This window comes from Pongo abelii, chromosome 18, assembly GCF_028885655.2.
Source record: "Pongo abelii isolate AG06213 chromosome 18, NHGRI_mPonAbe1-v2.0_pri, whole genome shotgun sequence".
Classification (NCBI taxonomy): Eukaryota; Metazoa; Chordata; class Mammalia; order Primates; family Hominidae; genus Pongo; species Pongo abelii.
Window position 1 is genome coordinate 76,734,112 of NC_072003.2, and position 27,837 is coordinate 76,761,948.

General features: G+C 38.0%; 1 protein-coding gene across 2 annotated transcripts in view; it reads right to left on the reverse strand.

Annotated features, from left to right (window-relative positions):
• The window catches only part of ADAMTS18 (ADAM metallopeptidase with thrombospondin type 1 motif 18), a 153,501-nt gene that overhangs the window by 64,404 nt on the left and 61,260 nt on the right, over positions 1-27,837 (reverse strand). Inside the window, exons 1-7 of one of the 2 annotated variants that reach the window (XM_063717361.1) lie at positions 21,632-21,918; positions 18,340-18,533; positions 17,951-18,034; positions 16,243-16,402; positions 13,267-13,372; positions 9,889-10,026; positions 7,618-7,771 (exon numbers count right to left, since the gene is read on the reverse strand). In XM_063717361.1, the coding sequence (XP_063573431.1) occupies positions 7,618-7,771; positions 9,889-10,026; positions 13,267-13,372; positions 16,243-16,402; positions 17,951-18,034; positions 18,340-18,533; positions 21,632-21,893 (1,098 nt within the window). In that variant the 5' untranslated portion in view covers positions 21,894-21,918. Of the gene's footprint in view, positions 1-7,617; positions 7,772-9,888; positions 10,027-13,266; positions 13,373-16,242; positions 16,403-17,950; positions 18,035-18,339; positions 18,534-21,631; positions 21,919-27,837 lie in introns of those variants that run through there. The other variant, XM_009250966.4, reaches the window with a different exon arrangement.

Here is a 27,837-nt window from a genome sequence, read left to right on the forward strand (position 1 = left end):
CTGTGTTTTCTCTCTGATGTATCCCAAGCACCTAAAACAGTGCCTGGTACAAAGTAGGCTTCAGTAAATTTTTTTTTTAGTAAATCAATATATGAATAAAAATGACAGACTTTATATTTTAAAATGGTCTTCATTTGTAATAAAGACTCTGGAATTTTTAAGAGTTTTCAAGAATTAAAAAAATAATAACATGAAAGAACCTGGCAAACAGCGTATGCTAAAAAAAAGCTGGATAATGAGTTTTGCATAAATTATTTCATTGTATCATCACTGTGGCCATATGACGAAAGTATGACTATCTCCTCAACATGCTCATGAGAAAACTGAGACTCAGAGAAGTTAAGAAACTTCTTCCAACTTCTTTTAGCAGTGAAGTCTCTAGTTGGCCTGGATTTAAGCCCATGTATGTCTGAGTTTATTGCCCAAGTTTTTAAGCTAAGCAATAATTTAAAAATAACAAATGACAATTAACAGGTAGGAGTCACCAAGAATTGCCCCGATGCCATTTAAAAAATCAACTTTACAGAGGTATGATTTATACAATAATATGCATTCATTTTAAGTGTACTGTTCCATGAGTTTTGGCAGATACATACACCACTATAAACACCAACACACTCAAGGCAGAATATTTCCATCATTCCAGAAAGCTCCCCCGTCCCCTTTTGCAGTCAATTCCCTTCTTAGGGCAACCACTATTCTGATTTCGGTCACCAATAGGTGAGTGTTGCCTATTCTCTTAAATTTCATATAAATGGAACCATACAAAATGTACTCTTTTGTTCAGCATGTTTTTCAGTCATCCATGTTTTTGTGTGTATCAATAGTTCATTCTTTTTTATTGATGAATGGAGTTCCATTATATGAATACAGCAAAATCTAATCTGCTTGTACATTCACCTTTTGCAGGACATTTAAGTTGTATCCAGTCTTTGCCTTCTATGAATCAAATAGTAGCTGAGAATATTCTTGGACAAGCCTTTTTATGAACACAGGCGTTTATTTATTTCAGGTAAATACCCTGGAGTACATTTGCTGGGTCAAAGGGTAAAGGTAGGTTTAACTTTCTACATTGAAACAACTCTGTCAAACCATTTCCAAAATGATTATACCACTTGACGCGCTCATCGGCAATATGCAGAGTTCCAGTTGCTTCTGGTCTTTGGTATCATTTGGTGTTGTCAGTCTTTTTAATATTCTCCATTCCAGTCAGTGTGCAGTGGTGCCCCATTGTAATTTATTTTATATATTCCTGAGAGCAATTGATATTGAGTACCATTTCATGCATTTATTGACTATGTGTATGTCTCCTTCTGTGATATATTAATTTATTTTATATATTCCTGAGAGCAACTGATATTGAGTACCATTTCATGCATTTATTGACTATGTGTACGTCTCCTTCTGTGATATATTATTTTATATATTCCTGAGGACAATTGATATTGAGTACCATTTCATGCATTTATTGACTATGTGTGTGTCTCCTTCTGTGATATATTAATTTAGTATTTTGCTCCTCCCCTCCTTTTTTGGTAAGGGGGTTGGCACTGGTACCGTTTTATATTTTTTCTAGGTAGATAATATGACAGGCAGTATAGTATAATGGTTAATAGAATGTGCTACCCAGATCCAATTTTAGTTCTGCCATTTGCTCATATAAAGCTTAGTAAAACATTTATTTTTATGTACTTTAGATTTCTATCTAGAAAATGTTAATAATAGCACATGCCCCAAAGATATGGAAGTATTAATATGTATCATGTGCTTAAAGTACTATTTGATACATAATAAGCACTGAATAAATATTAGTTATTATTACAGGATGGAAAGAGTATCTTACCCTCAATTTTCTATGAGTTCATTCACATATAGATATTGCTACAATTTTGACTCTAAAACCTGGGCCTTTTGTTTTCCTGTGTACTAGCACTTTCTGCCTAATCTTGCTCAGATTATTTAACTTCAATTTCCTTTCTGCTGGATTGAGGGGGGGACAATAAATAATGTTCCTGTCTCTTCCACCACTAGATAAATAAGATATTGGAGTCCAAGAAACGGAAATCTAGATAATAACCTTATTACCGACAATCATGAATTGGGGAATGTGGCTGAGATCTGTGGCCAAATAGGTCTTCCAACACTATCTCCACTGCATTAGACCAACCATCCCTTCACACTTGCAGGTAGAGGAGGCAAACACAAGTCTCCCATCCGAGGCAGGCAACCTCCGGGGTGGCAGAAGAGAAGTCTGCATCCTGCCGACAGGCAGCACAAGAGAGAAGATGCTGAGATGGTACCGTGGCATGCCTGCTCAGATATAGTGTTAAACTGGTCGATCAGATAAGTCACTCCTGCTTCTTTGAGGAGGGATGAGAGAAGAGGCAGAGGGGACATCTTCCACTTTATGGAAATGGGAGTGCTAAAACATGTGAGCTTTGGTTACCACTGTAAGCCCAATAAATAACACTGAGTATCTGATATGACATCCAGCACATGCTAGGCATGGCAGATACTCTCTATCAACTGAGGCAGAAGATACTTTCTATCAACTGAGGCAAGAGATGTGTATACATGGTTAAAATGTATCATAAGTTCATAAAAGTGACACATAAGCTGGAAGTGGAGCCCAGAGAAAGAAATGTTTAAATCTCCCTGAGGAAATAAGGAGGTAACACTTGTACTGAATCTTTAGCAACAATAAAAAAAATGATTAAGTGTCACCGGGTGGCCACACAGCATACTAGAATAAGAAACATATACAAAGGCTTGTAGACATGGAAAAGGAAATATTTGGAAAACACACAAGAACATCAACATCACTGGAGCGTAAGTGCATGGGGGAAAGTTAATAGAAGTTCAAACGTGATGCAGTAAACTTGGTATATTACAAAGTAATAGTATAATAGTATCAAATAGTATGATTCCATGCTAGGAAGTTTCTAGTTATTCTCCATTCATTAATCCTGATGTCAAATTCTTAAAGAAGTGTGAAAGGAAGTTAAAAGTTAAATGTTGGAACCCCAAACTCATTAAGCCAAAGAGAAAAGTCAAGCTGGGAAATGGGTCACACAAACCTGTCTCCCCCTTTTGGTTCCTAAATAAGATGGCTACAAGACGAAAAACTACACGCCTCCCCCATATTTTGCCCACAAGGAGATTCGTAGTGAGCTGTTAAAATTTCACCACGGCAATGGAAACTGATAGCTTATCTTTACAGGCGCAGTCACCCCAGCCCACCAGACACAAATGCATATCTGATTGTTCCCCTGCCCCACTGTGTCTATATTTATCTTAGGTAAAATGCAGTTTCACTGCATTTTTCCTCTGCCCCATTTGTTCATGTCATCTTATGTTAAAAAAAAAAAAAAATGCAGGTTCACTGAGCCAGACAAAGGCATGAATAACTATTGTTCCCTACCCTACTCTTACATGAAAGTCGTGTACTTCTCAATTTCCCGCCCTTTCCCCTTTAAAGTTGGAGCCCTCAAAATCATCTTCAGAGAAAGGTATAGACCTGTCTCCCGGGTGCATCCTTAACTTTGGCAGATAAATCTCCTAAAATGCTTGAGACTTGTCTCGTCATTTTTCTTGATTGACAGAAGAAATATACATCGATCCTGCTATCCTTCCAATACAATGCTCTCTAGAATGATGCGCCTGAGAACATTCACAAGAACTTAAATATCTTCCCCACAATTTCTACTCAGCTTCAAACTCTCAGTGAGTCTATAAATAAACATTAAAACTGAGCTCCTGCTATGTGACAGTAACTGTGCTGGCTCCTGAGGTACAGGGTCAGCTAAAGAGGATGCATTTGTTCAGCTGCTCACTTCTAGCTTAGTAAAATAACCAGCACAGAAGGCTTGATCAGTCTGTGACAGTGCTTGGGACCCTCTGACAAACAGCATCAGCTCACTCATGGAGTCAGTAAGCATTTCTAAAGTGCAGAATAATCAAACGGGCGCTCTCTCCACTTGTTACAGAGGGAATCCTGCTTTGATTCTTTCCAGATAACACAGAACCATTAGAAAGATTCTTAACTCATTTTCTTGAACACTTTGGATGAGAACAGAGATCAAGTCTGGCATGCTGAAGACACAGAAAACTCGTGGCTGGGAGAGGAGGGGAAGATGGGGATGAGTGATCCAAAAGAGCCAGCCCCAGAGCCTTTACCACGGCAGCCACTGGGGAAGAAGAGTCAAATGTGATGGTGGCAATGACGCTGAAGACATAAGGAAGAGAGTTAGAAGAAACCGTATTGTTTATCAAGTGATGCGACTGTACCAAGAGATGAATCCTCACCAATGAGCCTTGGAGGAAGTATTATAATCTTCACCTTTCAAAGGTGAACTCTAAGGCTAAGGGAGGTTGAGTCATTTCCCCAAGCTTGTAGGAAATCTCAGAACAAAATTTTAAAGCTAGGTCTTTCTGACTGCCAAATCCAGAGATTTGTGTGTGCCAATGTGTATGTGTGAACGTTCAAAATTGAAGACTGTCTAACTCAGCGATCCTCAATCTTGACTGAGCATCAGGGTCATCTAGAGCTTTCGTTAGAATATGGGTTTCTGGGTCCTAGCCCCAAAATTTCTCATTCCTTAGGCCTGGGATGAGACATTTCTCACAAGTTTCAGGTCTTGCCGATACACTGCACCTGCTGGTCTGAGAGGACACTTTGAGAATTAGTTCCTTTTTGTTGTTGTTGTTCTTCTAATCACTATGCAACCCTTTCACTATGCAATGCTTTCTAGGAGGCATGGAGGAAAAAAAAAATAACGTGAGGAGAAAAGATTAGAAAGTAATAATGGGACAATAAAAGCCCTGAAGACAAACTTCACCTCTTTCCTGCGTTGCCAGAGCGTGTCTAAACTGTTTCTACTAGACAGGATGAATAAGAGATTTTGTTGTTTTGGAAATCCCTCCTGACTACAGCCTGACAATATTTATGATCCTCAGAGGTGTGGCCATGGGTTCAAGTTATAAGTAGGTTTAAAAACAATACCAAAAGCTAAGCTGTGGGGAAAACAAGCTTCAGAATCTATCAAACCACCCCTACCTTCTCCATTAACCTCATCACCATCTTAAATCATTTCTCTCTTAAGCAAGTCTTTCTCACCTTCCCTGTCCTTGTTTGACTCCATCTTTTACTTTGGAATTTTCATTTCTCTTTGCTCTGCTTCCCATGAAAGACCATCAGAATGAGAAGCTGTCTTTTAAAAATATAGTAAGGTCCCATAAAGCAATCTATAATTTAAGAAGGTTGTTTAAGCCCTGCACACTGCCTGACACAGACCAGGTACCCCACAAATACATGATTCTGAAGGAATGATAGTAATTTTAGGAAGCTCCTTTGTATTTCTAAAGAAAATCATACTTATTACCAACTGTGCTTTTGCTGCATAGTATGTAATAAATTTGTGATTAATAAATAAGATAACGAATCCTTTAGAATGAAGTGAACAAGAGGTAAACTTTTTTGACAAAGTGAATGGCTACTTACTTCTGCCAAAACCATCAACTTAACAGGCAAATAGAACAGTCTGTTAATTTTTTTTTCTTAGCGATAGGGTCTCAGTCTGTTACCCGGACTGGAGTAGAGTAGTGCTATCATCCTTCACTTCAGCCTCAAACTCCTGGGCTTAAGTGATCCCCCTGCCTCAGCCTCCCTAGTAGTTGGAACTACAGGTACATGCCACTAGCCCAGCTAACTTTTTTATTTTTGGTAAACAGGGGGTCTAACTTTGTTGCCCAGGTTGTTCTCAAACTGCTGGCCTCAAGTGATCCTCCCACCTTGGCCTCCCCAAATCTTGGGATTACAGGTATAAGCCACTACACCCAGCCAATTTGTTAGTTTTTACATATGGTTCACCAGCATTTCTGAAAGTAAGGTCCATGTGTCATGAAGGATACACCAAAAAAAGTGAATGACATCTGGAAAATTTTTTAATAGGTATGCATGGAAACTGTACTAGAAAAAAAATGTAATCCCATATCAAACCTATGATTTGATGAATATTATTTCTTAGGACTGGAGTTATATTTTGAATGTGAATTGGTTTCTAGAAAAGCAATAAGTGAATAATAATATAGAGATAACACAACTAAAGAAGGTAGTTATTAATGACTGAATATTAATGACCGAAGTTTAGGAAATAATATAGAGATAACACAACTAAAGAAGGTAGTTATTAATGACTGAACCTTAATGACTGAAGTTTAGGTACCAGTCACCAGTGAAGAAGAGGAAATTTCATGTCAATGTGTGTGACTCGTTTTGTTAAATTCCACCATTTAAAAGTCTGTGGCTTTGGGCAAGTTGAAAATATTTTCTGAGCTCCAGGTCAAAAGCGGTAATAATTCTTACTTGAAGGGTTTTTGAGAAGATTGAGGTAAAGTAAAATAAAACTTTAAGTAGAATGCCTTACGTGGGGCACAGGCTCACTTAGGAACTACTGGAGATGATAGTAAATGGTGCTAGTGATGGTGATGGTGGTGGTGGTGGCAGAGAAGGAGGAATAGGGAGAGAAAGAGGAGGAAGAAGAGGAACAGGAGTAGAGGGGGAAAGAGGAGCTATAAACCTCCATAATTTCCATGCATTTTTCAGTTACCTAGAACTTCCATATTTCTCTTTGGATATTGGGAATAAACCAACTTAAAAATGATTCTACTTTTTAGTATGGGCCGGGCGTGGTGGTTTATGCCTGTAATTCCAGCACTTTGTGAGGCCGAGGCAGGAGTTCACGAGGTCAGGAGATCAAGACCACGGTGAAATCCTTTTTCTACTAAAAAAAAAAAATACAAAAAATTAGCTGGGCACGGTGGCAGGCACCTGTAGTCCCAGCTACTCGGGAGGCTGAGGCAGGAGAATGGCGTGAACCCGGGAGGTGGAGCTTGCAGTGGGCCAAGATCGCGCCACTGCCCTCCAGCCTGGGTGACACAGTGAGACCCTGTCTCAAAAAAAAAAAAAAAAAAATTTACTTTTTAGTAAAGTTGAGATTGTAATACTGTCAGTAAAATGTCATTCTTGACCAAGTGGAACAAGGTGTCTCTCATTTCTATAACCTGGACTTTCGTACTTTCCCAATTATCTTTTTTATAATTTATAATTCTTTGAAGAAAAGACTTGACACAAAAGTCTTATTAATATTACTCAAGATATACCTTGAATTTATAGACAAGATTAAAAAAGCTAGCTGCTAATACCTTTCCTATATTATAAAAGGCATATAATGTATTTTGGGATGGTGATGATTTGAAACATATTAAATTAACAGGGAATAGGATCATATAGAGAACAAAAGCAGTGATTAGCGAGCAGTGATTAGCAGTAGGTACAAACTATTGTTCCCAGGTTTACTAGTAGGGATAAAGTTTTCATTTAAAGAGAAAGAATTTTCTACCAAGCAGTATTTAAACCAGGCATGGTCTATGTGGATAGGCCTGGATAATTCACTGACAGTAAAATTGCCACTTAATTATCATGCCAAACAACTGACATGGTAGAGATAACCCAGACCCTAACCCTTGGCCTTGGCAAACCAAATGTTTACACTTCTGTTAGGGACACAGACACATTGCAGAGTCTTAATGTAAGTTTGAAATCACAAGCAAACATACCTTCACAAAACCAAGGCTGCATAACTTGGCTTTTGCTCCAAATTGCCATTTACATTGTGTGTCAGCATCATAAATCTGTCCTGGTAGTTTGTCCGGATATTTATACTGTCCTCCTTGCTTGGGCTCATCCACTAGACACCCCGCCTGAGGTGTGCTGTAATGACAATACATGCTTATTAATTACTCTGTTGATCCGTGATCTTCCCATTTATGACAACACACTTCTGAATGCACTCATGCAAAGAAAAATATAACATGGTTCGAGAAACAGGTATATGTTTTAAAGTTCAAATCTATGTTTATGCCAAAGAGTGAGTCTGTCTAAGAGGATGGAATGTACACAGCCAGGAAGGGTTTTACAGGATGCTGAAAATTCTAGCCATCCAAGTGATTTGGCTTGGGATTTGACAGGAGACAGGAAAGGTTAATACATTTGAAAACTCCCATCAACAATCTTATTCAACAATATTTGACAATTTGTACTGAGTTCCTACTCTGTGGCAAACCTTAGACAAAGCACTAAAGGTACAAAATAAACCAGACAGACACAGTACCTGTCTTCATGGAGTTTTAAATCAAGTATTTTCTTTTTTTAAACAGATAATGGAGCAGAGGTCAAAGATGTACTTTAACTCACAATAAGCCTTACAGACAAAAATAAATAACATTCCTAAAGAATCAAGAGGAATAATGAACTGGGGTATGAGGCAGAAAAATTTCCTTCAGATATGTTTGACTGGCACCTGTTGAGAGCAAAAATCAGTCCTGATGGCATGGGTATTCTTAGCACCTTATCTCCACTTACTTAAATAATTAAAATATGGTACCACTGAGAGGTTAATTAGCATGGTGGTTAAGTGTAATTTTGTAGTGAGACAGATGGGGGTCCTAATCAACCATGCAACCAAGACCAAGTTATGTAGCTCTTATACAGCTCATGAGTGACAATGACTCTCATAAAGGTTGTTACACAGTTCAAATGAGAAAATATAACACGCTTCATAAAGCATAGTAAGCAAAGTTAGCTGCTGCTGTTATCATTGTTATAACATTTAACTACAAAAGCATTTAACTACATACTAATGGAAATTCAACCTATGTTAAGTTGATCTTGACTTTAATACTTATTAATTGCATTGTTACATGGGTTGGAAAAAATAATTTTAGTCACCAAACCATGAATTTAAAACTAATAGGAAAATCTTCATGGCAAAGTTTACTAACAAAAAGTCTGTTTATTTTTTACCACCCTTTGGGCATATGTGGTTAGATATCTTCACGTTTAATATGCTTTGTGTCTATATCTTACTATTTCTTTAAACATTTGCAAATAATATACAGTGGTACAGCTTAAAAATAAAGTATCAAAAATGTCAATTCCCAAAGAAATTTCACTAACATCTGGTCAAAGAGATATGGGATTAGCATCTAAGTGTCCTTGTGGGTCAATATAGATTAGCATCTAAGTGTCCTTGTGGGTCAATATAATTAAAAAGGTAGGGGTGTGTGTGTGTGTGTGTGTGTGTTTGTGTGTGTATGTGTGTGTATTTCAATTTTGGGTTAATTGTTTAATATGAATTAAATAGTACAACTTTCCTAAATCCTACTTTTACTGATGCAACTTAAGGGTTCTGTGTTATTAAAAGCATGTTGTATAGCTACCATCTTCTCTGGCTATCATTTGGACGTAAAGCTAGCTCCTGGCCATTTCAAACACAATAGTCAAACAAGAAAATGCTCTATTCATTAAAACACAAACACACACTCATACCATTTGAGCATTTTTTAAATACTCTATGACACACTGATTGATAAGACTGAAATAATTAGTCACAGTAAAAAGATAATATGCCTAGCAGCCTCTGGAAGTCACAGGGGACAGACGGTTGAGTACAGATCCTAGAGTCAGAAAAGATCTAAGTGTGAGTCTTCTGTCTGCAACTTACCAGCGATAGTACCTTAAGCAACACAATTAACCTCTCTAAGACTTGATTTCTCAACTCTAGATTGAGGATAATAGTATTGCTGTGAGGACTGAAAGAGGAAATGTGTGGAGAACATTTAGCACAATATTAGGCTTCAATCTATTTTTTTCAACAATAATGTCATCATCATCATCATCATCATCATCATCATTATCATCATCATTTGTCTTTTTGTTTATTGAGAGATCAAAAGGTATTTCCACTGAGTATTTGTTTTCAGGTCTATGGAGCACAATTCTGTCATCACTCCAAACGTAGGAGCACCCCTGGATTTAACCTGTCATACCTGAGGAATTTCTTGAGATACTGGCGGCTGCAGGAAGACCATGAAAACACTCCATTGTTTCCGGTCAGTGTGGGAGACATGATATTGCCTTCAGCCTTTCTGCAGGGATTCCCTTCTCCGTCATGAATCATGCCAAAGCTGAAACAGAATGAAGAAAACAAAATCCTGCTTTGTGAACCCATTTTTCTGAAGGATAATCTGAGGAAGAAAAAAGATGTATTGATCCTCAACAAAACCAAGTAAGAGACAGAGTTATTAAAACTGGAAAAGAGAAAGACAAATTACTATAGACTGTTATAAAATTCATGCAGAAAATTTAAAAAATGCTGAGGGCTTTGTTATACTATTTCCTGACCACAGAATCAAAGAATGGTCTAGCTGCTACATGTTTTATGGGCTGGAAAATTTTGGTCAAGTTAAAATTTAGGTATAAGCTAAGCCAAAGTGACGGAACAGCCAAATTATTTAGTTTCAAACAGTAAAATTCTTTTCTTGTCACCAACCATGGAACTATGGTAAAGAAGTTCAGAGTGAGTAGGAAGTAGGAACAGAGAGATGGTGATTATAAGTTGTTTATGAAGTGTTCATATATAAGGCTAGCATGGTATAAAAACTTCTCTCCAACTATGATCAATTTATTAGCTGAAATCACAAACTCTAATTGTAATTAAACTCTCTTATAATAAACATTTTTTAACATGCTTGAACCCCTTTATTGAAGGCTATTAAATCTTGACCATTACTGTTATCTTTCAGATGTATTATATGAGAAAACTTTAATTTGTTTCATCACAGAAGCATCTAGTAATTATAGAAGAAAAACTTTAGGTGGTCTACTCCCTAGAAATCATGCACATTATACCTAAAGAATTCTCAAATTTCCTGACAGGAAGAATAAATGTGACATTAATGTGCATACCCACATAGGATACATACCATAAAGACAAAGCTTACTTCAGGCGACGTTAAAGTGGTAGAAGATGGAGAAATAAGAGTCTTTGATCTTCTCTAAAAAATTCAGCGCAAAGTCTTTTCTGATTTTTTTTTTTTTTTTTTTTAGGGATGCAGAGGACGGAAGGATATAAATATGAATTTCATCATTAATTTAAATTGTTCTTAATCTCATTATTTAAAAGAATGAAACTTGTTTCTTAGACCATACATTTATAAGGCAGATATGATTCCTATGTAAATAAATGTTATTCTGATATAATTTCATTTATAGAGTTAGCCTTTGAAAGTAGTCTATACCAAATAAATATGTTACGATAAAAGATATGACTTTTTTGTGACCCATGTCTATCATATGGCCATTTTTCCAGCATTCTTTCCACTTTGTCAGGAAAATAGTAGCAGGGCAGCTGTATGCTATGATCCTATCAGTGACTTCCTTAGGTATTCAGATGTGACCACTCAAAAATAGGTATTGACTAACCTCAATGTATACTCAGTGAAAGCATTTTCTTATCCTCAGCTTTTCCCAATTTAATTCTTCTTCTCACCTAACCAAGACGTTAAGGGGATTTGTTTGGGAGACACCCTTTCTAAATATATTTGTGAAAGTAAAAAACAGAAAGAAACCTATAAATAAAGGACGAGAAGAAAGAGCAAGAATCCCAGAAACAGAGATGGGGTAGGAGAGATTGAAGCCATTACGCTAGAGGAAAAGAACTTACTTAGAACTTCAGTGGAATTTTATGTGCGTAAGAAAATCAAGTTGGAATTTAATTTTGAACTTAACATTCTTAAATTTAATAGCATTTTAGAAGATGATAACATATTTTCTTTAGCACGTGCCAAATGCCATATAAATATCTCAGGAATTGTCTGTTTCAAAACTTAAGTCCATGTTATTTAGAACTTAGGTATGTATTTTATTTTACCATCTGTCCTTGCCCCAACCTCTGACTTCTCTCCCAAATCCTACCTGAAGAATATGTTCTGCTTTTCCTTATCTAAAATGTTGGATTTTGATTTTGGATAATTTTAACACATATGCAAAGATTATGAAATTTTTCAATGACCAGTATTTTGAAAAGTGAGACCTGTTCGGTTGGACTTCATGCTGGTAAAACAAACTTAGACATACATGTGATATGCACACATATTTTGTTTCCTGCTTAGTATGAGAAGCATTGTTCTTAATGAGCATTTTTGCTTCTCCATTTACAATTTTAAAAATTGGCTTATTCATATCTAAGAAAGTGTGCATGTGTGTCTAAATGTGTGTGTGTGTATAATAATGTTGGAAATTTGTTGGATAACAATAACAACAATGATCAAGATTTAAATTTCCTAAAGATAATAAATGTAGCTCATAGAAGATACTGGCACTGTCTGGGCATGGTGGCTCACACCTGTAATCTCAGCACTTTGGGAGACTGAGGTGGGCAGATCACCTGTAGTCAGCCTGGCCAACATGGTGAAACCTCATCTCTACTAAAGCAATAAAAAGTAGCCAGGCATGGTAGTGGGCACTGGTAATCCCAGCTACTCAGGAGGCAGAGGCAGGAGAATCACTTGAACCCGGGAGGCAGAGGTTGCAGCGAGCCGAGATCGCGCCACTGCACCCCAGCCAGGGCGACAGACCGAGACTGTGTCTCAAAAAAAGAAAAAAGATACCAGCACCAACATATAAAAATATCAACTATGGTTACCGAATGATGTTTGCTTTTAAGTCAAAAATTAACTAGATGCTTTGAAAATATATGAGTTATTTCCTGTATGTTGAATAAAATATACACACAAGTACACACACACACAAACATTCCTAAACTGGTGTATCTGAAGAGTACTACACATTGAAATAATTATTTTGTAAAGTATTATACTCGCTCCAATGCAGCTGCTATTGCTCAAATGTTTGAAAATTCTCTATAGCGTTGTCGCCACCATAAAAGGAAGATTTAGTAACACCAGTTCAAAGAATATTAAGTACATGCAATGTTGCCAACTAAAAGAATATTCAGTACATGCAGCAAAAGTTTTTTTTAAAAAGCAGCGTGCCATTATACTCTGGGAATTTATTTTTCTCCATGATTACTTCCTGTGCATAAAGAATCAGCTAGAAGTGTCTTCATTGCTGCAAAACATGAACAAAAATAAACAAATGCCTAGCAGCCTAGAGACTCAGTTAAATAACTTGCAGTCTGTGCACACGAAGGAGTACTGTGTGGCTATAAAATGCTGCTGTTGAAAAAGAATGAAATCAACAACAACTAGCCTTTATTGAGCCATTTGTATAGTCAGAAACTATTCTAAGCTTTACACAAGACTGATCCTCTTTGTTCTGCCTAAGTCAACAACAACCGTTAGAGGAACGCCAATGAATCAGCCAACTAGTTTTCATATAAAGTAGTGGGTCAAAGAGCCACTTACTTGTGCCCCGACTCATGAGCGATGGTGAAGGCAAGGCCAAGTCCTGTGTCCTCATTGATGGTACAACTTCGGTACTTAGAGCACATTCCACTGATGGGGGCAAACCCTATTGAAAGAGCAGTTTCAAATGTGAATCCAAAGGTTGCACACACAGATACATGATGATTTATGTCCTCAAAATGTTCTACACAGTTTTAGTTTAATCAATTCATTCAGTGTTTTTGAAAAAAAAAATATTAAGGATCTATAGTTCTTTGTCCTGTGTAATGATAATGTATAAATGCAGCATTTCCTATTTTCTTGCTTTAGTTACATATTGTTATCAATTGATCCTCATAAGAGCCCTGTAAGGTCAGTATGAGTACTGTAATTCCCATTTTACATTTAGTTTAGAAAGTCACAGAATATTTATATGCCTTGTCTGAGTTTATCATTCGGGTCAGAGCAACAGATAGAATGATAGCAAAACCAATGCAAAATGCTCACTGAACAGTGGCATTAACGTCACAGCTCAGGGTGTATTTTCCAAGGAAAAACACACATCCTGGTCTTTTACTAGAGCAGAAAACATGAAAATGCCTAAGCAATGTGTGCAGATTAAATTCATTTTTCTCTGGTTCTTTATAATGTAGTAAGTGCTTCTGTTCCCAAAGTTACCTCCCTCTAAGAGCCGTTATAAAAGCATCCCAGCCAGCCATTAAGTCTATCCTGAAATACAATGCGGTGTGTGAGAACATCTTTCTTTCCAGTTTTGGGTCCTAATAATCAGTAGAACAAATCTATGTACCCATCTAATATTGAATGCATGCTTGTGAACTGATTGTACCCACTCCATTGTCAAGATGGAAGTGAGATCAGCTGGGAAATCTAATACAAAGGCACAAATAAGGGGTGGCATCATTATCATTACTGCCATCATCATCGTCACTAAATAAATGGTTGCCAAATTCACACACTGTGCTATATGTCTATCATATATCTGTGTGTGTATGTATTTATAGCTTAGCAAACCAAAGGTCAGAGAGGTGAATTAACTTGTTCAAGATCTGAGAGTCATAAATTCTAGACTCCGGAATCAACCACAGACATAGGGGAAGTCAAAGCCCATGCCCTTTGCATTAGGACACACTGCTTAAAGTAAGTGACCTTTTCCACAATTGGTGGGGTTTCTGGTGTTTTGTTTTTTCCAAGCCTTTTAGTACATTTTGATCTCTGGATAACAGATAACACTGTCTGCTTCTCAGAATCTCTCTTGAAAACATCAACAATGCACTGGATTATCACATGTCACTTTGCACGTTCCAAATTCAGAATATGAATGGATATATACCATCTTTCATTATAAAAACCCTTTCTATGGAACAATTCCCAAAATAGTTGTGTTTTTGAAGACTGCGATTAATGGCTAATTGTTAAAATAAACTTATTTATAGGACATAACAGAGAAACTGCAGAGAATTTGAGAAACATAAAAAATAAAATTTCTGCCCTGGCACAGTGGCTCATGCCTGTAATCCCAGCACTCTGGGAGGCTGAGGCGGGTGGATCTTTTGAGGTCAGGAGTTCGAGACCAGGCTGGCCAACATGGTGAAACCCATCTCTACTAAAAATACAAAAATTAGCCAGGTGTGGTGGCGGGCGCCTGTAAACCCAGCTACTCTGGAGGCTGATGCAGGAGAATCACTTGAACGTGGGAGGCAGAGGTTGCAGTGATCCGAGATTGCGCCACTGCACTCCAGCCTGAGTGACAAGAACAAGACATCATCTCAAAAAATAAAAAAATACATAAAATTTCTTAGGAAGTCCAACATACTATTATCTCTAATCTATCATAAGGGATTTTAAAGTACTTTGAGGAAAAATATGAGAGGAGTACATCACATAAGCTTTTCTCAGCTCCACAGAATTTTACCATTCATCTGGACTATTAGTTTTATCAGCAAACTATGGCCCCTGTGTTCTGTTTTTGTAAATAAAGTTTTATTAAAACACATCTGCATTCATTTATTTACATATTATTTGTGGCTGCTTTTGCAACAATACAGCTGAAATGACTAGTTGCCACAGAAACCTGTGGCCTGCATAGCTTAATATATTGACTATCTGGCCCTTCACAGAGAAAGTTTGCTGACTCCTGATTTAGACAGCCATCCATCAACTTTTAAACAATGTTGAATTCCTATTATGTGCAATGGAATATACTAGAATATAGTATAGATATAAAAGATGCAATTCTTGCTATCTCTGCCTTGTACAAGTATGGAAGAACTGAGTACTTCAAAGTCAAGTAACTTTCTAAAAAAGGCACTGCTACCTAGTGGCACAGTTAGGTACCATGGAGCCCAGTAAAATCCTCTTCAGCTACCTGATTCTGTGGTCATGATGCTTATGAAATAACCTACAAGTTTCTAGTTAAATAATGTGTCTCACACCTCAGTGATCATCAGTAGGATCAATAAAGAAAAATACAAGCCAGGCGAGGTGGCTCATGCCTGTAATCCCAGGACCTTGGAAGACCGAGGCAGGCAGATCACCTGAGGTCAGGAGTTCAAGACCAGCCTGGCCAACATGGTGGAACCCTGTCTCTACTAAAAATACAAAAATTAGCCAGGCATGGTGGTGGGTGCCTGTAATCCCAGCTACTTGGGAGGCTGAGGCAGGACAATTGCTTGAACCCAGGAGGCGGAGGTTGCAGTGAACCGAGATTGTGCCATTACACTCCAGCCTGGGCAACAAGAGTGAAACTCCATCTCAAATAAAAAAAAAAAATACAAAATGAATAAAGTAAGTGGGCTCCCCACATTCTAAGTTCACTTAAAAAGAACAATAGTCACCAGAGGGTACGTGAGGTTACTCCACAATTTAAATATTATGTCTCTTTATTAAGGAACGTAAGGGCTATCCATCATCCATAGAAAGTTTGCATACTGTGTTTTCAGCTAACAGGTGTGTGTGAAGGATCTGTTCATACCATACCTAGAGTGTCACATGGTTCATTCTTCCAAGAACAAATATCAAATCCCGTGAGTAAGATGGCATGATCATGTCTCTTGCCATTCTTTCCAATGAGGGCAGACTGCCATTGACAAAAACTATTCAGAGACTGGTCTGCATGATGGTTGATCAATAATCCTCCCTATGGGAAACCCACACAAATCAAAGTGTGAATTTGTCACAGAGATGAGAATGTTGAATCATTCCATTTGTACAGGCAAGCACAGAAACATATTTCTAGGGAGAAAGATCAGTAAACACTTGAGCTAAGGTAGGAGACAGGAAAATCTCTATTTTAGGTAAATGCTCACAATATTTAAAGCAACTACAAAGTTTCTGTAGTGTGATTTATGATTGACTATAGTTCTACAAAAAATAACCTGGCATCAGTTAGAACACCTTTGTTCATCTCACCTAGTACTACCTTTATAAAACCGTTACAACTTTTAAAACATGGTAATAAATTAATGGTGATGAAATTCAATGGCTTTTCCATAAACCTCATCATTATTTCCATAGATGTCAAAATTCCCCGCAAAGCGTCTGGCACATGATAGGTTACAATCAATCAATCAATCAATATAATGAAAATTCACTGAATGAATAAACAAACGATGATAGGATTCCAAAGGATAAGAGAGGACCTACCCTTAAAATAATCATTTGTCAAATGTTTGCTTAGTCAAAGCTGTTGACTTGGCCAAGTTGAAGGTGTTTAGACAAGATCTTTAATTATCAGTTAATTAGGATGTGGCTGGCTTCAATGTCCTTGGGCAACCTATTAGTAGGCTAAAGACAAAAGTGTCTCCTAACCAGCACACGTCCTTTCTATCTTTCTAAAATTCCAAAAGCCATTTGACAAGCTGTTAACTTCTGTAGCTCTCCACACCTGGGCAATTAGATCAATTTTTGTCTTGTCTGTGTCTCCTTGCTTTTTATGTTTTTTATTGGCATTACAGAAGAAGAGGAAAAGCCTCAGGGGACTTAAAAAATAGCTATTTGAATGGTACTCGCTATCTCAGAGAAACAGAGTTTAAACATCAAAACACTACAAAGCAGTGAGTACCATGTAATTTAACACTTTATTACATGTTCTGGTTTTCATAATTTGCCCCATGTTTGTGTCTTGCATCTCACTGTGATCAATCCAAGGGCAGCTAAATATCCCTTGTTTATTCCCTGTATTACCTAAGATGGTACTGGGGATACAGTAGGTTTACTACAATAATTTTCTGATGTCTTATTTTCAGTATATTTTTGAAATATCCTTCTGCATCTACCAGCAATTACTCAGCATATCAAACTTGCAAAATCTAGCTAATCCTTAAATCTATGACCAAATTCACCTTCTCTGTGAAGCCTACATACCATTTATTTTATGTAACATATTTATATTTCATGTTTTTGTTTATATTATCTATTTGTATATTATTTAATAGTTATGTACCATTATTTATGTATATATATGCATATATAATATAAATGCATATAAATATAAATATTTTTCTGGTGCTTTAGTTTAATTGTGTGATTACACAACCTTTTAAAATTGTACTTTGAGGAGAGTCAGCCTAGTTTTAAATTTGAGCAGCTAATGACTGGTACATGGATTAGTGAACACAGTAGGTGTTCAAGAAATGTATTCTGAATGGCACACTGAATGAAGACATAAATGAAGTTTGCCACTTACAGGTTCTTGTTCCAGAAGAATTAGGCTCACCACAACCACATTTATGTCACTTCCAATAGTTCCATCTTTAAATAGGCCAGAAACCTGTTGGAACAATGGAAATCAAACAAAATCTCAAAATTTTCAAAACCTTAGGGGGAATCAATCAGACATATTGATTGAAGTACGTAGGCTTCAATTTTACCAAATATATGTACACATAAAGACAATTTCCTCAAAACTCAACTTAAAAAAATAAAACCACAAATGTAGCTATTAAAAGTCATGGCAGAAACTGCAATTACATTTGCACCAACCTAATACATCTGCTATTCAATCCATGCAAGAGAATTCTATGACTTTCATCTTCTTTGGAGAGCCAGAAGGTTTGTGACACACCCCCCCCTTACCATGTTCATGACTGTGAGAATGTACGTGGTGACATTTCCCTTGCCATGCTTTTCCACCATTTTCTTGTCTGCCACCACAAGGGTTTCCACATTTAGGCCCTTTTGTGATTTTCCAGCTGATCTCCTGGGTCGCCCAGAGCTCCCATATTCATCAAACCTTAGATAGGTGTCCTCTGTGGGAGGCTTGGGAGCATCTATGATGAACAGAAGAGCATTTGGAAGGAGTATTAGAGAATATCTGGATAAGACAGTTGAGAGAGAAACTGAAACAAGGGAAGAAGAGAAACTATGTAATCAACACTCCACCCAATCCACTAACAAGTGATGCTGTCAGTGCCTGCCCAGGTGCCTTGCATCTAGTATGTGGTCAAGAAGGACGTACTCAATAAATGTTTGGATGCACAGATGGGTAGATGGATGGATTGGACAGGATAGATGGGTGGATGGATGGATGGATGTGTGGATGGATGAGTGGATGGATGGATGGTGAATGGATAAATGGGTAGGTGGATAGAAATAAATGAATAATAGATGAATTCAGTAACTCAAAAATGCTCTAAAAAGAAAGAAAAGAAAAGAAAAAAGAAAAGGAAAGGAAAGAAAAGAAAAGAAAAGGAAAGGAAAGGAAAGGAAAGAAAAGAGAAAAGAAAAGAGCTCTAGGCCAGGCATGGTGGCTCACGCCCGCAATCCCAGCAATTTGAGACGCAAAGGTGGGTGGATCGCTTGAGGTCAGGAGTTTGAGACCAGCCTGGCCAACATGGTGAAACCCCATCTTTACTAAAATTACAAAAATTAGCCAGGCATGGTGGTGCATGCTTGTAATCCTAGCTACTTGGGAGGCTGAGGCAGGAGGATCACTTGAACCCAGGAGGCAGAGGTCGCAGTAAGCCAAGATCATGTCACTGCACTCCATGAGGAAGTCTCTTTTATGTCCTCAAAAGAAACACCCAACCACACCTACACATTCACCTTTGAGATACAGTCTCTGGGTGACAGACTGAGATTTCATCTCAAAAAACAACAACAAAAACAAAAAGCAAGCTATAATTCTAGTTAGTAGAATGGATCAACAAAAATCAATTTGTGGGGAGAAACTTTGAAAGTAGAAAATGCTCATTTTACTACTCAAAAACTGCAGAAATAGTGTTCATCCTTGGGATCTAAATTTATTATTTATGAATTCATTAAATATACCACTTTATACATTATCTTCTAAATAAAATGTAAACAGTTCTAAAATACTGGCCATGTCTTAAACTCTCATTTCATCAACACAGACTTTAACATAGCACATAAGAAGTGCTCAATAAGAACTCTTTGATGTGATATTGACTTAGTTATTGGGGAAACAGCATAGTTGGGGGTGATATTAAAAACCGTATTAAACACTTTTCATAACCGGTAAAGTGTGGGTACCAAGTTAACAGAATGGATGCTGGCCATAGCCATGGAGCAGAGACCCAGAAGTGCCTGCTGGGCCAGACATGACGCCTTTAGTTAATGGAGAGCAACAACTATGAGCATTCCTGGGAAGAAAAACGGCATCCGGAAAGCTCAGGGAAGTAACCGTGTACCAACTAGTACAGAAATATTTTAGTACTATAACACCGGTCCAGCCGTAATAGTGAAACTAGCTCTCTACAGAGTAAAATTACAAGATAAAATTATTTAGAGTTAGATTTAAAAACTCAGGTTGGCCACTTATGAGCACAGTGACCTTGCACCTCAGTTTCCTTATCTATGAAAACAGGTGACACTTGTTTATAAGGTTGCTGTAAAGATTTGCTTTGATGTCTCATATCAAACTTGTCTTACCACTATAAACATCATTACTATCATTAATACAGGCTAAATCATTATATATGCTAAAGGGATGCCCCTTAATGAGGATATTTCAATAATACCAAAAACTCAAAAACCAGTTAAAATGGTAGAAACTCTTTCATTATTCCTCCTGATTAACATCTTAGTGATACCAGTTCCTCTTCTCCATGAGCATAACCTTCTTCTGGCTGTGCTATCCAACTTGGCACACAATTTCCATGAGCAGCTACTGAGCCACAGAAGAATTTAAAAGTTTAAAAGGCAATACTTGATTCAGGTATTGAATATCTTTTGGCTGGGCGCAGTGGCTCATGCCTTTAATGCTAACAATTGGGAGGCTGAGGCGGGTGGATCACCTGAGGTCAGGAGTCTGAGACCAGCCTGGCCAACACGGGGAAACCCCATCTCTACTAAAAATACAAAAATTAGCTGGGCGTGGTGGCGTGAGCCTATAATTCCAGCTAGTGGGGAGTCTGAGGCAGGAGAATTGCTTGAACCTGGGGGGTAGAGGTTGCAGTGAGCCGAGATTGCGCCACTTCACTCCAGCCTGGGCAAAAGAGTGAAACTGTCTCAAACAAAACAAAACAAAACAAAACAAAAACAAAAACAAAAAAAAACAAGCGAAAAGAAAATGTTTTAAATGTTTTAAGTATGTCCCAAACAACTTGAGTATGTAAATCTACTTTTTTGACCTTAATTTTATGCAAGTTAAATGCAGATTAAGTATTTCCAATAAAAATTTATCATCTGAATTGACTGGTTTAAGTGCTATAAAGTTTAAAATAAATGCTGGATTTCCAAAACTTAATAGGAAAAAATAATGTAAATCTCTCACTAATAATTTGTTATCCTGATTACAAGTTGAAATAATATTTTGCATATGTTGGGTTAAATAAAATGTTATTAAAATTCATTTACCCTTTTTTTAACTTTTAAAACTTGTGGCTATTAGAAAATGTAAAATTGTATTTAAGACTTGTGTTACATTTCTATTGGACATCGCTGGTCTGGAAACGGCCGAAGGTTGTACCTAAGTCAGAAACCATGCTCAAGGATACCTGTGTTTCATAGCTACCTCCCTCACATGCTAATGTTCTTGTTTCTGGAAGTCTCTCCTTTGTGTCCTCAAAGGAGACATCCAACCACACCTAGACATTTACCTCTGATTTCTTTTGTCATTGAAAATCTAGGTACTTTTCTCGGAAGCACAGAAATCAAGACTGGGACCTATGGCATGAAAGTAGGAGATACTAAAAGAGTAAAAAAGAAACCATATCTAAACCTTTCCTAGTTTAACCTAGAATAATTGATCATCCAGCATTTGCCTGAGAGAGATAATTACTGGTCCTACGCCAAGACAGATGCTCAGGGTAGCCCCATTTTGACTTGCAAAGCTTGTACACCCAACAGCACTCAGGAAAACCCGTCGAGGCCCACCTAAGAACAGAACAAGAAAAAGTTTCCTTACATACATTTCTTGCGTCGTCCACAAAAATGCTGCTTTTGCGACCTTCGATGGTGATACTCTGTCTCTTGACTCTGAGACGCATGGGGAATGTGACTTGGGGAGTAACCAGGATAATTCCGGCCGGAGCCGGGGTAGCCACGGTACCCCTGGACCTTCTCCTCTGCTGTCCTTTTGTATAGTACGTGAGGATGGTGACCCGCAGGGGAGCTGTAGTTGTGTTCCTGGGCCAGGAGTTGAGGTAACGGCGAGATGAGGAATTCATTTTTTCGTGTCCTGATTAAACCTGACTAAAAAGCCAAACACAAAACAAACAGTCATGATTCCATGCATCCCTGTGCAAGGGTTGGTTTTCAACAACTGCTTCCTGACTAATTCCTGTATGTGGGCACAGGAGCTAAAAGCTTCACACATATTGCCTCATTTTTATCTGCACCATTACAACAAGTTGCTATTATTATTGAGACAGGGTCTCACTTTAAAACTGAAGCTGGAGAGCAGTGGCGCAAACATGGCCCACTGCAGCCTTGACCTCCCAGGCTCAAGTGATCCTCCCAGTTCAGCCTCCCGAGTAGCTGAGACTACAGGCACGTGCTACCATGGCCAGATAATTTTTATACTTTTTATAGAAATGGGGTCTATGTGGCCCAGGCTGGTTTTGAACTCTTGGCCTCCCAAAGTGCTGGGACTATAGGCATGAGTCATCGCACCTGGCCCAACAAGTTGCTATTATTATCACCCCCATTTACAAAGGAGAAAACTGAAGCTAAGATAATAAGTAGGAAAGCTAGCATGGGCACTCAGAGTTCTCTACTTTCAGAGGCAGGACTCACAACCATTGGACTGCCAGTCCTGATGATTGTGCCTGAAGGGCTGAGCCATGGACATCCTGCTGCATCTGCATTTATAATCTGGCAGATGCCAGGCTCACCACTGTATAGAGTGATGAATATAAAAACACCCCCACTCATTCTCAAGTGGTTCATACTTGATTTTTCTCTTTTTTTTTTTTTTTTTGAGATTAGGTTTCATTCTGTCCCTTAGGTTGGAGTACAATAGCACTATCGTAGCTCACTGTAACCTTGACCTACTGGGCTCAAGCAGTTTTCCTGCCTCAGCCTCCTGAATAGCTGGGACTACAGGTACACACCACTGTGCTCAGAAATGGGGTCTACGTTGCCCAGGCTGGTCTCAAACTCCTGGCTTCAAGTGATCCTCCAACCTCAGCTTCCTAAAATGCGCAGATTACAGGTGTGAGCCACCAATTCCAGCCCATCTTGATTCACAGTTGCTAAATCAATTTTTTTAAAAAAAATTAGCAAGGATGGCAGAGAAAGGTATGAGTGATGTGATCTCTAAGTGGGGGTCTAGAGAATCTGATGAGTGGTGCTATAATGAAGAGACATATTTACCAAATCAAGAAGAAAGGGGAGACCCTGGGAAGCCCATTCAATCACAATCTCACTTTCCAAGTGGATGGCACAGTATGTACATCTTCGTACCTGATTTTGCAGCCAAGATGCACTCTTGTCTTTCTTTCAGGAAATGCTGTACTCTATCTTCTCTAGATATCAGAGTTCCCTGATACCCAAGAACCTGCTGGGGAAAGTGTGGTCTGCAGACCAGTAGCTTCAGCCTCACGCAGGAACCTGTGGGATTCAGAATTGTGGGCCTCACCCCAAACCTGCTGGATCAAAGTCTGCGCTTTATTGATATCCTCACATGTTTATGGGATCCTTTTTATTTCTGCGGTATCAGTTATGTCACATTTTTCATTTCTGATTTTATTTTAATCTTTTTTTCTTAGTCTAAGCTAAAGGTTTGTCAATTTTATCTTTTCAAAAAACCAACTTTTTGTTTCATGAACCTTTTACATTCTTTTTTCAGTCTATATTTCATTTATTACTGCTTGGATCTTTATTATTTCTTTTCTTTAATTAATTTTGGGTTTAGTTTGTTATTTTTCAAATTCCTTGATGTGCAATATTAAGTTGGGTTATTTTTGGGATCTAATTTTGGATGTAGGTGGTTAACGCCAATTAATTTGAAAACTTAGAAAGAATAGAGAAATCCTGGACAAATACAGCCCACCAAAACTGAATCATGAAGAAACAGAAAATCTGAACAAACCAATAATGAGTTAAGGAGATTGAATCTGTAATAAAAAGTCTCCCATCAAAGAAAAGCCCAGGGCCCAATGGCTTCCCTGATGATTTCTACCAAATTTAAGGAAGAACTAATAAGAATCCTTTGCAAACTATTGAAAACAAGTTGAAGATGGGGTAGTTTTCCAAACTCATTCTACATGGCCTGCATCACCCTGATACCCAAATCAGACAAGAACAAAAAAGAAATCTACAGGTCAGTATACCTGATGAACATAGATGTGGGAATCCTCAACAAAATACTAGCAAACCAAATTCAACAGCACATTAAACAGATCATTCACCATGATCGAGTGGGATTCATCTCAGTGTTGCAATAGTTTAACATACATTAATCAACAAACATGATATATCACATTAACAGAATCAACAACAAAAAACATAATTTTAAAAGATGCAAAAAAAGCATTCGATAAAATTTAACATCTCTTCATGATAAAAACTCTCAACAAATTAGGTATAGAAGAAGTGCATCTCAACAAAATAAAGGCCATAATGACAAACTCCCAGCTAACATCCTACAGAAAGGGGAAAAGTTGAAAGAAAGCCTTTCCTCTAAGATCCAGAACAAGACAAAGATGCCCACTTTCACCGGTTCTATCCTACATAGTATTGGAAGTCCTGGGTAGAACAATGAGGCAAGAGAAAGAAATAAAGGGCATTCAATTTAGAAAGGAAGAAGCCAAATTGTCCCTGTTTTCAGATAACATGATCTTATAAATAGAAAACTCTAAAGAAACCATCAAAAACCTATTAGAATAGAGGAACACAGTACAGTTGTAGGATGCAAAAATCAACACAAAACATCAGTAGCATTTCTATATACCAACAGTGAGCTATCTGAAAAAGAAATCAAGAAAGTGGCCAAGTGCAGTGGCTCACACCTGTAATCCCAGCACTTTGGGAGGCTGAGGTGGGTGGATCACTTGAGGTCAGGAGTTTGACACCAGCCTGGCCAACATGGTGAAACCCTGTCTCTACTAAAAATACAAAAATTAGCCGGGCATGGTGGTGGGAATCTGTAGTCCCAACTACTCAGGAGGCTGAGGCAGGAGAATCGCTTGAACTCAGGAGGCGGAGGTTACTGTGAGCAGAGATCGTGCCATTGCTAGTTCAGCCTGGGAAGTAAGAGCAAAACTCTGTCTCAAAAAAAAAAAAAAAAAAATCAAGAAAACAATACCATTTACAATAGCTACCAAATATATATATTTGGTATAAATTTAACCAAGGAGAGGAAGATCTCTACAGTGAAAACTATAAAACATTGATGAAAGAAATTGAAGAGGATGCAAATAAATAAGAAGATATTCTGTGTTCATGGATTGAAAGAATATTTTTAAAATGTTTATACAAGGCTGGATGCAGTGGCTTATGCCTATAATCCCAGCACTTTGGGATTTGAGATCAGCCTGGGCAACATGGTGAAACCCTGTCTCTACAAAAACTATAAATATTAGCCAGGTGTGGTGGTACATGCCTTCTTGTACCAGCTTCTTGGAAGGGTTAGGTGGGAGGATTGCCTGAGTCTGAAAAGTGGAGGCTGCAGTGAGCCAAAATCATTCTACTGCACTCCAGCCTGGGTGATAGAGCAAGACCCTGACTCAATAAAAAAAAAGAAAGAAAAAAATAAAAAAACACAATCCTAATATTCATATGGAACCACAAAAAGACCCTGAAGAGCAAATGCAATCTTGAGCAAAAAAGAACACAGCTGGAAACATCACATTACTCAACTTCAAAATATACTAGAAAGCTACAGTAACCAAAAAAATATGGCATAGGAATAAAATAGACACACAGAACAACAGAACAGAAGAGAACCCTGAAATAAATCTACTCATCTATAGCCAATTGATTTTTAACAAATGCACTAAAAACACACAGTGGGGAAAGGACAGTCTCCTCAACAAATAATGCTGGAAAAACTGGATGTTCATATACAGAAGAATGAAATTTGACTCTTACATCTCACCATATGTCGACATCAACTCAAAGTGGATTCAAGACTTAAGTAAGATATCTGAAACTACTAGAAGAAAACATAGGGAAAATATTTCATGACACAGGTCTGGACAAGGATTTTTTGGAGAAAAACTCAAAAGCACAGGCAACAAAAGCGAAAACAGAGAAATGGAATTTTATCAAACTAAAAAGCCTCTGTACAACAAAGGAAACAATCAATAGACTGAAGAGACAACCCACAGAATTGGAGAAAATATTTGTGAACTATGTATCCGATAAGGGTTAATATCCAGAATACATAAGGAACTCAAACAACTCATCAGCAAAAAATAACAATAATAATCTGATTTTTAAGATGGCCAAAAATCTTAAATAAATACTTCTCAAAAGACATACACATGGCCAACAGGGGTATATGAAAAAAATGCTCAACATCACTAATTTTCAGGGAAATGCAAATCAAAACCATGTGAGATATTACCTCACCCCAATTAGAATGACTATTATCACAATGACAATAAATGCTAGTATGGATGTGGAGAAATGGGAACCGTTACACATTGTGGGCAGGAATGTAAATTAGTATAGCCATTATGGAAAATGGTATGAAGGTTCCTTTAAAAATTAAATGTAGTTCTACCATATGATCCAGCAATCCCACTACTGGGTATTTATTCAAAGGAAATGAACTCAGTATGTTGAAGAGATATCTGCACTCCAATGTTTATTGCAGCACTAGTCACAATAGCCAAGACACAGAATCAATCTAAGGGTCTGTCAACAAACAAATAAAGAAAATGTGGTGTATATACACAATGGAATACTATCCATCCATTAAAATCATGAAATCTTGTAATTTGTGGTAACATGGGATAGTCATCTCAGGAGCTGTGGCATCGACATGATGTGTAGAGCCTGAACTCAAAGATAGAGTCTTCATTCACAAGCACATGCTGGGCACCTGAGTCCTGGTCCTGTTCTAGGCATTGCCATAAACAAGAGTGGTACACAAGTAAATGAAATGGTTCACATCCGTGGCCTTATGAAGATTATGGGACAAGAGAATCAATAGGCAAGATAAGTAAAATCTCACAATCCTAGAAATTCCAGCCATCATATCTTCAGGATATACCTCAGAGAAGCCCACCCTTCCAGATCTAGCACACATCATGCTGGTAGATGCTCACATCTCTTATTTGGACACTTTCTATTAACGTCCCAAATCCCACCTGTCCTATCCAATAGGGTTTCCCCACATCAGCCAGAGTCCTCGTCCAGCACTAATCAACTTCTTCCATTCACTCTGGTATTAATCACAAATTCCTGGCCCACTAATCTCTGCATCATCAACTCCCTGCAGAACCTGCCAGCTTTCTGTCCTCTCTTCCTCTTCTCACACCATTCTAAACAGGACGCTCCTTTCACTTTTTGAACCTAGTAAGTTCTTCGATACGATGGCATTTTCACACATTTTTTTTTCTTTCTCCTACAGTCTTCTCCTGTCAATTCACTTGGCTTTCTGGTGCTCGTTGCTGATGTCTCAATTTAAACACCATCTTCTCAGACAAGCCATACTCATGACCCTATTGAAAATCATCCTCTCAGCCGGGTGCGGTGGTTCATGCCTGTAATCCCAGCACTTTGGGAGGCTGAGGTCAGGAGATTGAGACCATCCTGGCTAACACAGTGAAACCCCATCTCTACTAAAAATACAAAAACTAGCCAGGCATATAGTCCCAGCTACTCGGGAGGCTGAGGCAGGACAATCGCTTGAACACAGGAGGCGGAGGTTGCAGTGAGCTGAGATCACACCACCGCACTCCAGCCTGGGTGGCAGAGCAAGACCCCACCTCAAAAAAGAAAAAAAGAAAAGAAAGTTATCCTCTCTCATGCAAAGGCATAAGAATGATATAATGGATTATGAGGACTTGGGATAAAGAGTAGGACTGGAGATGAGAGATAAAAGTGTACAAATTGGGTGCAGTGTATACTGCTCAGGTGGTGACGGGTGCACCAAAATCTCACAAATCACCACTAAAGAACTTACTTACGTAACCAAACACCATCTGTCCCCCAAAAACC